This window comes from Amblyraja radiata, chromosome 26 (genome assembly GCF_010909765.2).
Source record: "Amblyraja radiata isolate CabotCenter1 chromosome 26, sAmbRad1.1.pri, whole genome shotgun sequence".
Taxonomy (NCBI): Eukaryota; Metazoa; Chordata; class Chondrichthyes; order Rajiformes; family Rajidae; genus Amblyraja; species Amblyraja radiata.
Genome location: NC_045981.1, coordinates 12,728,134 through 12,741,182, shown reverse-complemented (window position 1 = coordinate 12,741,182; position 13,049 = coordinate 12,728,134). Strand labels below are relative to the sequence as shown.

The window sequence follows — 13,049 nt, the reverse complement described above, 5'->3', positions numbered from 1 at the left end:
ACAACATTTGTAAAGTCATAGAGTTATACAACATGGAAACATATATCGAGCAAGTTGCCTAACCGAGCTAGCGCTACTTGCCTGCGACTGACCCATATCCCTCCAAACCAATAGTGTATGAGAAAATTTTAACTGTCATGTAATCAATTGAAAGGGCCTCAATAACATCACAAAGGTACCACTTCACTTGTGGAGCAGATTCAGTGCAGGTAATTCTTCATTGTACATCTTTTGTTCAATTAAAAGTAATTTAATTTGAACAGATTTAATTCACTAATCAATAATATCAATAATATGTCATCATATCAATAATAATCAATGTATTATTACAAAATCCTTCAATTTTTGGTGGTTGGGTTTGGAAACCAATAATTAATTTTATTGTTTATAGAAAATAAGAATGCTTTTTATTGTTTTTATTCAGGTGCTATATTACATTAACACAGTCACTGCATCTGATTATGGGAGGTGCACCAGCAGGCCCAGCAGGAACAGGAAAAACAGAGACAACAAAAGATTTGGGGAGAGCTTTTGGAACCATGGTCTATGTTTTTAACTGCTCAGAACAAATGGATTACAAGGTAAGGAAGCGATGCCTCCATCACACACAAGATTCCAGGCACCCTCACAGTGAATATTCCTCAGATCCATTCTGAACTTCTGTTGCCTTTACTGTAACCCTATGTCCCCCCCCCCCCTCCCCACCCCCCAACAAAATGATGCAGACTACTTGTATTTCCAAGTGTAGATTATTCCTTGAATTATATTTAGTATGGTAAGGGTGGCAGATTTCCTTTCATAAAATACATCAATGAACCAGATTATCCCACAACCATGGATAGGCGACGTTTCGGGTCGGACCCTTCTTCAGACCTTCTTCCCAACCTGAAATGTCACCTATCCATTTTCTCAAGATGTTGTCTGACCCGCTGAGCTACTCTAGCATTTTGTATTTATCTTTGGTATAAACCAGCATCTGCAGTTCCTTTTTATTACATTATATCTATTACATTATGTGACAATAAATTAACTTTGAAACCATTATGCCCCACCATCTTGTCCTCATTTACCCACTCAGTTTGAATTTATTAATTGTGCATTTCTTTCTTTAATAAACTCCATTAATTGTCCTGCCACTGCATATTTTTTAAGTTTATTTTCTTTTTGGGATCTGGCTGGCACTGACAAGGCCAGCGTTTTTTACCCCTCTGTAATAAGCGCATGCCCAGGTCAAAGATCCCTATGCATAAACATTGCTGGAAAGCAGTGGAGCTGCGTTACATATGTACATGTGTACATATACACCTTCATTTCGTCCGTTATTTCCAGCTTTGATTCTTCTAGGCAAGAAATTACTGCTTTCGAACTATGAATTAGTTGTATTTATTGTTCCTTTGTTAAAAACTAAGATTATTTTGTCATTTTTATTGCTTTATGCTTTGGTGAGAGAGCGAGATCGTGCTTGTCCGTGGTCAGGGTCGGGCCAGGGTCTCAGGCGCTGCAGGCACTGTTGAATTGCTGCTGCGCCATCTCAGTCCCCTCCCGGGTGTCCCGTCCCTGTCCGGGGGCAGCCGGAGGTGTCGGGCTGGGCTTGCAGCCGATGCGGGGAGTTGCTGCAGCGCTTTGTGTGTATCCCCGTTGATGGCTGGTGCTCGGCTTTCGCCGGCGCCGGGAGGGTTGGCTGGTGGCCCCTGGCCCGTCGGTGAGCGGTGAACCAGGGACCCGGGTTCCATCCTGGCTGCGGATGAGGCGTGGGTCTGTGTGCGCGCTCTCCCTTGTCTCCCACTCGCATCTGCTCCCTCACTCTCTCTCACTGTTACACCCCGCTCTCCCGCTAACTGTTCCTTTGGGGGTTGAGGACCATTTATGGGAGTCTCTCTGGATTCGAGAATTTCATTGCTCATTCGTATTCATGGATGAGGTTGAAGAATTCCATTGCCTTGAAATTAGCAGAATGGTGAAATTCGACTCAGAAACTATCATCGTTGTGTTCCAGTATGGAATACATAAATTTCCCTATAATGTGACCACACGGCACCCCCGTTCCTCAGATTAAATATATTTTTGCACATAAATTATGAATAAAGATAAGAATTTATACACAGTTTCTTCAGCCAGCGCTTCTTTCGCTTTTTCTTTATGGTGAATGACCTTTGACAAATCCCATGATTCCTTGCAATTTTCAGAATACCGAACTCGCTTATTGCCTTTGAGGTGGCATTAGGGAGCAATTTTCTTGAATCATCTTCACTCTGATAAACATGGCAGGTTGCTAGTTTAGTATTAATTTGAATTCAGCAGTGAGAAGTGTACCGTGAAATAAATATTTACTAGCTTCTCAAAGCAGTTAGTACTAAATACGAAAATCAAGATATTCTAATTTCCTTAGATTGAAATAAATAATATTTTTAAAAAATTAAAAATTTAAAATTTTTTTAAAATGTGACTGATATGCTTCTGGCTGACAATTAGTTTTGTTATCTTTTACAAGAACAAAACACAGGGAAAAGTTGAAAATAATTATTAATTTAGACACCTGATTTCATTTTAAATTAGATCTTAATTGAATTTTTATGCAGATTTGAAATAACTAATTTCACTTTAGATATTCATAGTTTGCAATTGTTCTCCAGCACTTGCTATATTTTTCCATGAAGTTGGCTAACATTTATAAAGGCTGATTTTTTTTTAACCAAATAGTCCTGTGGGAATATCTACAAGGGTCTGGCACAAAGTGGAGCCTGGGGCTGTTTTGATGAATTCAACAGGATCTCTGTGGAAGTTCTATCAGTAATTGCAGTGCAGGTAATGCAAAGATCTTCAATTGTGACCTAAAGAAAGATAGCACTAAATTGTAACGTTTCTCCATTTGCTCGATCTCATTATTTCAGTAGAAATCTTTTCAGTTATGTTAAAATATTACATACGGACTAAACGTACCAAGACTTGGTCAGTTAAATTCAAAGGAATAAATATTTCTTGAACCTGTGTGCCATCATGAAATGGGGACTGCTTAAGGAGAATTTGTCCCACTTGGGAAGCCTGAGGCTAAATTATAAATGAGGCATAAATAGCATTATATAGGTTGGGCATCAACGCGTGGTGCCGTCAACGACAGTTTACTTATTTTAGAAAGATCTTATCAGCATAAGATTAAAGTAAGTTTTTGAAAAGGATGAAGATTAATTGCAGCCAGTCAGGAGTGCTGTGAAGTCTGGAGAATTTCTGCTCTTCCATTCTGCACATTAAACAGAAAACTAAACAGTTTTTTGACAGCAGTTGTTTTCTTAATTGCATCTGCAACTGGAAAATTTCAAAGATGCAAGCCCAATGTTTGCTTTAGTCAGACCTTTAGATCACCTTAGATCAGTTTTATCTACAGAGAGTTTCTAGAATGTTTTGTCTTGCATTATAAGTGGAACGTTTGGCCTCCAATATCCTGGGAAGGCTGTAGAGTTGGCATCCAGCACTCTCTTTGGATTGGGAAATGGTGCAATGCTCATCTTTTCAATAGATCATTAAAATTATCTCATTCAGGATTGTGAACAGTCTGTCGTGAAAATAAACCAAATTTCAAATTCAGTGATAATCTAGCAGAGTTGATTTCTGTTCGACTGCACACACAAAAGGTAGACAGCCATGTTGATTTGTGGAAAGAAAAGCATTCCTGAAGAGCTCTCAAAGGTTTAAAATGAATGGCATTTGAAAATGGATGTAATTTTAGAAAGTTATTGGCAATGATTAAACACTATTATAAATGTTGCAGGTAAAATGTGTTCAAGACGCAATACGTGACAAAAAGAAAACATTTAACTTTTTGGGCGAAAATATTGTTCTCGTTCCTTCAGTTGGAATTTTTATTACCATGAATCCAGGTTATGCAGGGCGTACAGAGCTGCCAGAAAATTTGAAAGCATTATTCAGGTAGTCTCATTTTGTCAACTTTATTTTATGTCTAGAAATGTCTTTAAAAACATGCAGCAAAATCACTGTTTGTGTACTTCATTTAAAACTCAGCATGGATTTATGAAGGGGAAACCCTGCTTGATTAATCTTCTGGAATTTCTTGAGGATGTGACAAGTAAAATAGATGAAGGAGAGCCAGTGGATGTAGTGTATCTGGACTTTCAGAAAGCCTTTGTTAAGGTCCCACACAGGAGATTAGTGGGCAAAATTAGAGCACATGATATTGGGGGTAGGGTAATGACATGGATAGAGAATTGGTTGGCAGACAGGAAACAAAGAGTAGGAATCAACGGGTCCCTGTCAGAATTGCAGGCAGTGGCGAGTGGAGTGCCGCAAGACTCGGTGCTAGGGCCGCAACTATTTACAATATATATTAATGATTTAGACCAGCAGTGTCAAACTACAGGCCCGTGGGGCGGTCCAATCCAGCCCGTGGGATGTTTTGGGAGGGGAAAACGTATATTCTTGACCATTTATTATGTATCTGTACGGCAGCCGCTCTCTCTCGCCGCTCTCTCTCCCACTGTTTTCTGTGCCGCCTGCTACGCCGGCAGAGGCGCTCCCGTCATCCACTCAGTGATTGGCCTGCGGTTGCCAAGGGGACGGTTGCCCCCGGCAACCGCTGTCAAACAGGCAAGATGACGGCGCTGAGCTCCCCATGGCCTCGGGCTGGCTGACTGACATTCGTGCGTGCATGATCGTGGTCGCATTTTGCCCAATCCGGCCCCTGACCTAAAATGGGTTTGACACCGCAGATTTAGATGATGGGATTAAAAGTAACACTAGCAAATTTGCAATGACAAAAAGCTAGGTGGCAGTGTGAACTGCGAAGAGAATGCTAGGAGTTGCAGGGTGACTTGGACAAGTTGAGTGAGTGGGCAGATGCAGTGTAATGTAGATAAATGTGAGGTTATCCACCTTGGGGGCAAGAATAAGAAGGCAGATTATTATCTCAATGGTGTCCGATTAGGAAAAAGGGAAGTGCAACAAGACCTGGGTGTCCTTGTACACCAGTCACTGAAAGTAAACATGCAGGTACAGCAGGCAATAAAGAAAACTAATGGTATGTTGACCTTCATAATGAGAGGATTTGAGTATAGAAGTAGAGAGGTCCTTCTGCAGTTGTACAGGGCCCCGGTGAGACCACATATGAGTATTGTGTGCAGTTTTGGTCTCCTAATTTAAGGAAGGACATCCTTGCTATACAGCAGCGTAGGTCCACGAGGTTAATGCCCGGGATGGCGGGACTGTCATATGAGGAAAGATTGGAAAGAGTGGGCTTATATTCACTGGAATTTAGAAGGATGAGAGGGTATCTTATCGAAACGTATACAATTATAAAAGGACTGGACAAGCTAGATGCAGGAAAAATGTTCCCAGTGATGGGGGAGTCCAGAACCAGGGGCCACAGTCTAAGAATAAAGGGAAGGCCATTTAAAATTGAGAAGAGAAACTTAGAAACATAGAAAATAGGTGCAGGAGGAGGCCATTCTGCCCTTCGAGCCAGCACCGCCATTCATTGCGATCATGGCTGGTCGTCTCCAAACAAATAACCCGTGCCTGCCTTCTCCCCATATCCCTTGATTCCACTAGCCCCTAGAGCTCTATCTAACTCTCTTAAATCCATCCAGTGATTTGGCCTCCACTGCCCTCTGGCAGGGAATTCCACAAATTCACAACTCTCTGCGTGAAAACGTTTTTTCTCGCCTCAGCATTCACCTAGAGAGTTGTGAATTTGCGGAATTCTCTGCCACAGAAGTCAGTAGAGGCCAATTCACTGGATGAGTTAGATAGAGCTCTAGGGGCTAGCGGGATCAAGGAATATTAGGAGAAGGCAGGCACCGGTTACTGATTGTGGATGATCAGCCATGATCACAATGAATGGCGTTGCAGGCTCGAAGGGCCAAATGGCTGCCTCCTACACCTATTTTATATGCTTCTAAAACTCATTGGTCGGCGGTTCATTCTACAGCAAGACAATGATCCCAAGCATGCTGCTAAGCAACAAAGGAGTTTTTCAAAGCTAAAAAATGGTCAATTCTTGAGTGGTCAAGTCAATCACCCGATCTGAACCCATTTGAGCATGCCTTTTATATGCTGAAGAGAAAACTGAATGGGATTAGCCCCCAAAACAAGCATAAACTAAAGAAGCTGCAATACAGGCCTGGCAGAGCATCACCAGAGAAGACACCCAGCAACTGGTGATGTCCATGAATTGCAGACTTCAAGCCGTCATTTCATGCAAAGGATTTGCAACAAAATATTAAACATGACTACTTTCATTTACATTACATTGCTGTGTCCCAAATATTATGGTGCCTTGAAATGGCAGACTATGTATAAATTCCGACTGTAATTTCTGACAATGTGCACTTTAACCACGTAATTTTTTTTTTCTATTACAAATCTCAAATTGTGGAGTACAGAGGCAAATAAATAAATGATGGGTCTTTGTCCCAAACATTATGGAGGGCACTGTAATTTCAGAAGTACGTATTTCACCAATCATGATAAAGAATGGGAATTTCTACCTCAGCCTGTGAAGATAGATAATCAGCCTAGATTGTACAGCAAAATTTCCTTGAGTGGGACTTACATCCACAACTATCTGACTCAAGAAGTAAGAGTGCTACCGTCTCAGTCATAACTGACCCAGAAAGGATGAGGTATAAGTTAAAAGCAGTGTTTCATCAATGAAGCAACTGTAACCTATTTCACCTCACAAGAACAGAAATATTGAATTCCTTTGAAACAGTCATAATAAGAAATCTTTAAGTTAAGCATTTAAATATATTTTTTAAACTATTTGCTTGAAAGGGAATAAAACTGCAGATATTGTAAATTTTAAATAAATAGAGAATGGTGGAAATATTGGGCAGTTCAGGCAATATCTGTGGGATGAGCAAGTTTCAGGTACATTATATAGCAATGTTACAAAATTTTGAGATTTTAAAAATCAAGTCTGTAATTTATCCCATCAGATAAAGCATAAAAATAAGTTTAATTTGACACCTAATTCACTTTCATATCTCAAGTATTTAAAAAGTTATGGCCATTTTCATACTCGGAAATGAGCATCTTGTTCCCTATTGATTTTCTATGGACATAACAAAAAAGTTGTGATCGTGAACAGTCAAAAGCCCATAACTTTCTTAAAAATTAAGAGAACTGAATGAAATTTTCAGTTATCATAGATTGAAGCATTCTGAAACAAATATAAAATAATCTTACTTGGATGACCTGAAATTAAAGCATATAATTAGTTAGTTACCTAATTGTAGCTAATTTCAGACTTCAATTACTAGATCTAAACATCTATCCATTTCTTAATAAATGATTAACATTTTTAAATAGCCTAAATGTCCAAATAATATTCACAAATAATTCACAATAAAACATGATTTTTAAATCTCATTTACATTAATTTATAGGCCAAATGGAAGGAATTCAGTGTTCAATTGCTGTAAATAAATACCCATTTAAATCAGCTTTCCAGTGGGTCCCTGTGGAACGCGCTGGTTTAGAACGTTCACATTGCGGTAGATTTGTGCCCTCAAATGCCCAGAAAAATACTGCGCGATATAATGGGCCCAAAATGAGCTACTCGCAATATTAAACTTTGTATAACGGGATCTTTAGAAGCCCTTTTTAATGTAAAAATATACAACCTTCCTTCAGTTGTCTGCTTTATGAGACCCTGCGGTTGCTGGCGGTCGCGGGTTTAGAGATTGATTTTTAAACTACTATAACTATTATTCAAGGCCTTTAAACCTAATAATAGCTTTTGCGACGGGGTCTTCCAGCGATTTTTCGTTAATAATTAACTAGGCTGAACATCTTCGATTTGAACAGCCTAGAGAAAATCGCGTTTTAAACCCGCCCCCTCTAAACGGCGCCAAAATCGCGCACACCCGTAGCGGCAGATTTTCAAAGACGCTTCAGGTAGGCTTTGCAACATACCTACATTATACGTCTTGCATCAATGTGCTTTGTGCTTTCACTTTTATTCCTGTTAGTCTGTGATTAGATCGTCATCAATCATCATTATCCATTTCTTCTGTTTCTGATCTCAGTTCACATATCTACCTTCACAGGCTGAGGTAGATATTCGCAAACTTTCGTAGGGTAGTTTATTTGTTGGAGGAATATTTGTATGTTTTAAGCCAAACCCGATGTCCAGGGGAGAAGAAAACACTTCCTGGTCAATATTTTTCACAGTTTAGATTGCAGAGTGACAAACTGCTTGGCAGTGCCTGGCCTTTTAATAGGTATGTTGCAAAGCCTACCTGAAGCGTCGCTGAAAATCTGTCGCTGCGGGTGTGCGCGATTTTGGCGCCGTTTAGAGGGGGGCGGGTTTAAAACGCGATTTTCTCTAAGCTGTTCCAATCGAAAATGTTCAGCCTAGTTAATTATTAACGAAAAATCGCTGAAAGACCCCGTCGCAAAAGCTATTATTAGGTTTAAAGGCCTTGAATAATAGTTATAGTAGTTTAAAAATCAATCTCTAAACCCGCGACCGCCAGCAACCGCAGGGTCTCATAAAGCAAACCACAGAAGGTAGGCTGTATATTTTTACATTAAAAAGGGCTTCTAAAGATCCCTTTATACAAAGTTTAATATTGCGAGTAGCTCATTTTGGGCCCATTATATCCCGCAGTATTTTTCTCGGCATTTGGGGGCACAAATCTACCGCAATGTGAACGTTCTAAACCAGCGCGTTCACAGGATCCCACTAGAAAGCTGATTTAAATGGACATTTATTTACAGCAATTAAACACTAAATTCCTTCCATTTGGCCTATAAATTAATGTAAATGAGATTTAAAAATCATGTTTTATTGTGAATTATTTGTGAATATTATTTGGACATTTAGGCTATTTAAAAATGTTAATCATTTATTAAGAAATGGATAGATGTTTAGATCTAGTAATTGAAGTCTGAAATTAGCTACAATTAGGTAACTAACTAATTATATGCTTTAATTTCAGGTCATCCAAGTAAGATTATTTTATATTTGTTTCAGAATGCTTCAATCTATGATAACTGAAAATTTCATTCAGTTCTCTTAATTTTTAAGAAAGTTATGGGTTTTGACTGTTCACGATCACAGCTTTTTTGTTATGTCCATAGAAAATCAATAGGGAACAAGATGCTCATTTCCCAGTATGAAAATGGTAATAACTTTTTAAATACTTGAGATATGAAAGTGAATTAGGTGTCAAATTAAACTTATTTTTATGCTTTATCTGATGGGATAAATTACAGACTTGATTTTTAAAATCTCAAAATTTTGTAACATTGCTACTTTTAAGAACTGAATGAACGCTCACCTCTGTATATCTGAAGGATGGATCACCTCATAACCAGTAATTTTAATTAAATTATATAATTATATAATAACCAATTGTTAATTTGTCTAAACTACTGTACAATTCTAGAATGAGTTAAAACTTTCATGCAGAGAACCAATTTTCTGAGCATTCTCTGCCATGCTACCTTTCAAGAGCTAGTTCAACTTTGACAATAATGTGGGCATAACTCTTTTGAACTTTGCAATAATGAAAATATACATTCATGGTTTGTCTTCAAATTTCTTCAGGGAGAGGGAAGTATCTGTGGGAAAATAATGCCATAAAACAGAAATCCTCTTGTTACATTCTCATTTAAATTAAATATTTTATACAGGACACATGAACCTGTAAGGTTTTTGCAGATAACCGAGTGCAACGTTAATGGTATAAGCAATTCAACATTGATCTTATTCATTGGCAAGGCAAGCTTGAGTGGTTGAGTGGCTTACTCCTATTCCTAAAATGTATGTTTATAATTCCTCTTGCTATGATAACCATGCCTTATTAAGCCATTACATGCCTTATTAGAGTTGTCAATGCACTTTTCAAATGTGGGAAAACTTTGATGTTAGTTAATGCCCATATATAACCTTGCTTTGCCATATGCCTCTGAGACAGGTTTCCTTACGAGTTGTTTTATTTTTGAGCTTTTTAGCTGTCGGTCATTGTTGAGGACTTATCCCTGCAGTCACAGGCAAAGTTAAATGTCACAAATACAGAGTTCTTATGACACCAGTTTATTTTTGTGTATTATTCAAGTTAATCAGGAATGCAGAGCATTTTTTTAAAGCAATTTTTGAAATGGTGAAGTGTCATAATTTACATTGGAAATTGTAGCAATTCTGCTTTTGTATTGAAGTCCATATTGGTATTTTGCCTAACCAGAGGCCTGAAAGACACCAACAATAAATTTCTGGGTCACCATTTTAATGCAGCAATTTGTAGCCTATCAAAGATTAATAGGCCTTCAAGTCTTCAAGTTTCCAAATCTGTGGTTTATATATTTTTCTTCTTTTAGACCCTGTGCTATGGTTGTACCTGACTTTGAACTGATTTGTGAAATCATGTTGGTTGCTGAAGGTTTCATTGATGCCAGACTTCTTGCCAGAAAATTTATTACACTTTACACACTCTGTAAAGAGCTCCTTTCAAAACAGGTAATGTCAAAACATTGTATTTTATTATTGTCTAGTATACTGAGATAAAATGAAAATTTTTGTTTGTGTGCTATCTAGTCAAATCATACCAAACCTGAGTACAATTTAAAAAAAGTCAGTGCTGGAACCACGATTTCTCCTTCGGCCATCTCTCGCCCCTGACTAAAATCTGCTCTTCTGGCCAGACTTTCTCTGAGAAGAGACGGGCTATCCATTTTTCTTAGATATTCATTGGTATTACTACGATCATCCTCCGCGACTAACGGGAAGTTACCATTGGCCATCATCTTGACCTCTTACATGAAACTATAGCCACAAGAATAGGTTAAAGACCAAATCTTTGAGTTACTCAGTTGCTCAGGTCAAAACGTCTTTCTTCCATCCACAAGACAAAAGTCAGGAGCATGGTGGAATAACTTTGCCTGAATAAGGTCAGCCCCAATAACAGGCAAAGATGGTCATTACCAACCAAGACAAAGCAGCTTAGTTGAGTGGCATACCATCCATACAAGCATTAATTTCCTTCACAAAAATTTGCTCTATCACTACAATGTGTGCCACCTACAAAGTACGCTGCCTGTATTTAATATGATGGTATGAAACCTCTGGTCTGCACCACCCTGAAGAACAATGGCAACAGGTTGGATATATCACCATTGGCTTTGGATTCCACTCTGAGTAAACAGACCACGTTGACTTGAAAAATCTATTGGCAGTCCATTATCGTTGGGTCTAAATACAACCCAAGTACTGAGTACCTTCACTAAAAGTACTATCATGTAGGCAGCTTACCCCCAATTTCTCAAGGGCAATTAGGGCTAGGCTTCAAAAGCTGCCTTAGTCAACAACTCCCACATTCCAAAAAGATTAAAGAGTTTTAAAATAATGGTTAGCAAATTTTTTTAAATTTCCAAATCAAAACATGACATTTATTTTAAGTTTAAATAGGTACTGTATACGTACTATTGCTGTTTCATTTACAGGACCACTATGATTGGGGATTACGAGCTATCAAGTCTGTATTGGTCGTAGCTGGTTCTTTGAAAAGAGGAGATCCAAATCGCCCTGAAGATGAGGTCCTTATGAGAGCCTTGAGAGATTTCAATATTCCTAAGATTGTAACAGATGATTTACCTGTCTTTATGGGACTAATAGGAGATCTATTCCCAGCATTAGATGTGCCAAGAAAGAGAGATCTAGACTTTGAACAGGTAATACTAAAGTTCATGTGCTCAGATTTATAATTTACAATATGCTGACGATCATATATAGTATGCACATAAATACACAAATTATACACCAGCAGTCATTGTTTTAATACAATCAATTAAACATATGTAGAGTGTAATGTATAATATATACATTATACATAGAATGTACTTGCTCTATGCTACTTGAAGCATTGTTTATAGTTTTATATTGCATACATATGTTTCCTGTCAATATTTGGGCAAATTTAAGTCCAGGATACATCTGCTGCAAATAATTTTATGGATTTCATTTGCTGTTGATGATATAAATGCAGAAATGTGGAGGGATTGTTAAATTGTTCAATGGACTTGTATGAAATGCATCCTGAATCTGGCTTTCATGTGGGGCCTAATCACCTTCACAGCTCAGAACATAGAGTGATAGTGATTTTACCGATAAATCTGATTATTCAAGCATTGTACAGTATATACAAGATAAGTACTTCGAGAGAGTGTTCAGAGATACCTCAGTGACTCGGAGACCTCTAGTAATTATAAAATTCACAATACAGTAGTTACGTGGGAACAACTCCAGGACCCCCCCCCCCCCCTCCCATTCCCAATCCGACCTCTCTGTCCTGGGTCTCCTCCATTGCCAGAGTGAGCAACACCGGAAATTGGAGGAACAGCACCTCATATTCCGCCTGGGTTGCTTGCGTCCGATGGCATGAACGTTGAATTCTCCCAATTTTGCTAGCCCTTGCTGCCTCCTCCCCTTCTTTAACCCTCGAGCTGTCTCCTCCCATCCCCCCACCCTCGGGCTCCTCCTCCTCCCTTTTTCCTTCCTTCTCCCCCCCACCCCCCATCAGTCTGAAGAAGGGTTTTGGCCCGAAACGTCGCCTATTTCCTTCGCTCCATAGATGCTGCTGCACCCGCTGAGTTTCTCCAGCATTTTTGTGTACCTTCGATCTTCCAGCATCTGCAGTTCCTTCTTGAACACAACTCCAGGACTGTTTGGCGTCTGTAGACTGGGCAATGTTCAGTGACTCGGCAACGGACCTGAATGAATTCTCCACAGTCGTTACAGACTCCATAAAGAAATGTGCGGAGGACTGTATCCCAACAAAAACCTTCCGAGTGTTTCCTAACCAGAAGCCTTGGATGAACCATGAGATTCGCATTCTTCTAAAGACCAGATCCTGGTCTTTTAAGGTCAGGAGATACAGAGGTCTATAAGAAGTCCAGATATGACCTTGGTAAGGCCATCAAAAAGGTCAAAAGGAACTTCTGCACCAAGCTGGAGGATGAGACGGATGTTCGGCAACTGTGGCGGGGCTTGAATGCAATCACCTCCTACAAGGCGAAATCAGGAGGCAGCTCAAATG

General features: G+C 39.2%; 1 protein-coding gene across 1 annotated transcript in view; it reads left to right on the top strand.

The window, feature by feature from the left end:
• The window catches only part of dnah17 (dynein axonemal heavy chain 17), a 187,261-nt gene that overhangs the window by 90,384 nt on the left and 83,828 nt on the right, over positions 1 to 13,049 (top strand). Inside the window, exons 35-39 of the mRNA XM_033044269.1 lie at positions 425 to 581; positions 2,701 to 2,805; positions 3,767 to 3,924; positions 10,336 to 10,474; positions 11,458 to 11,685. Coding sequence (XP_032900160.1) covers positions 425 to 581; positions 2,701 to 2,805; positions 3,767 to 3,924; positions 10,336 to 10,474; positions 11,458 to 11,685 — 787 coding nt within the window. The remainder of the gene's footprint in view (positions 1 to 424; positions 582 to 2,700; positions 2,806 to 3,766; positions 3,925 to 10,335; positions 10,475 to 11,457; positions 11,686 to 13,049) is intronic.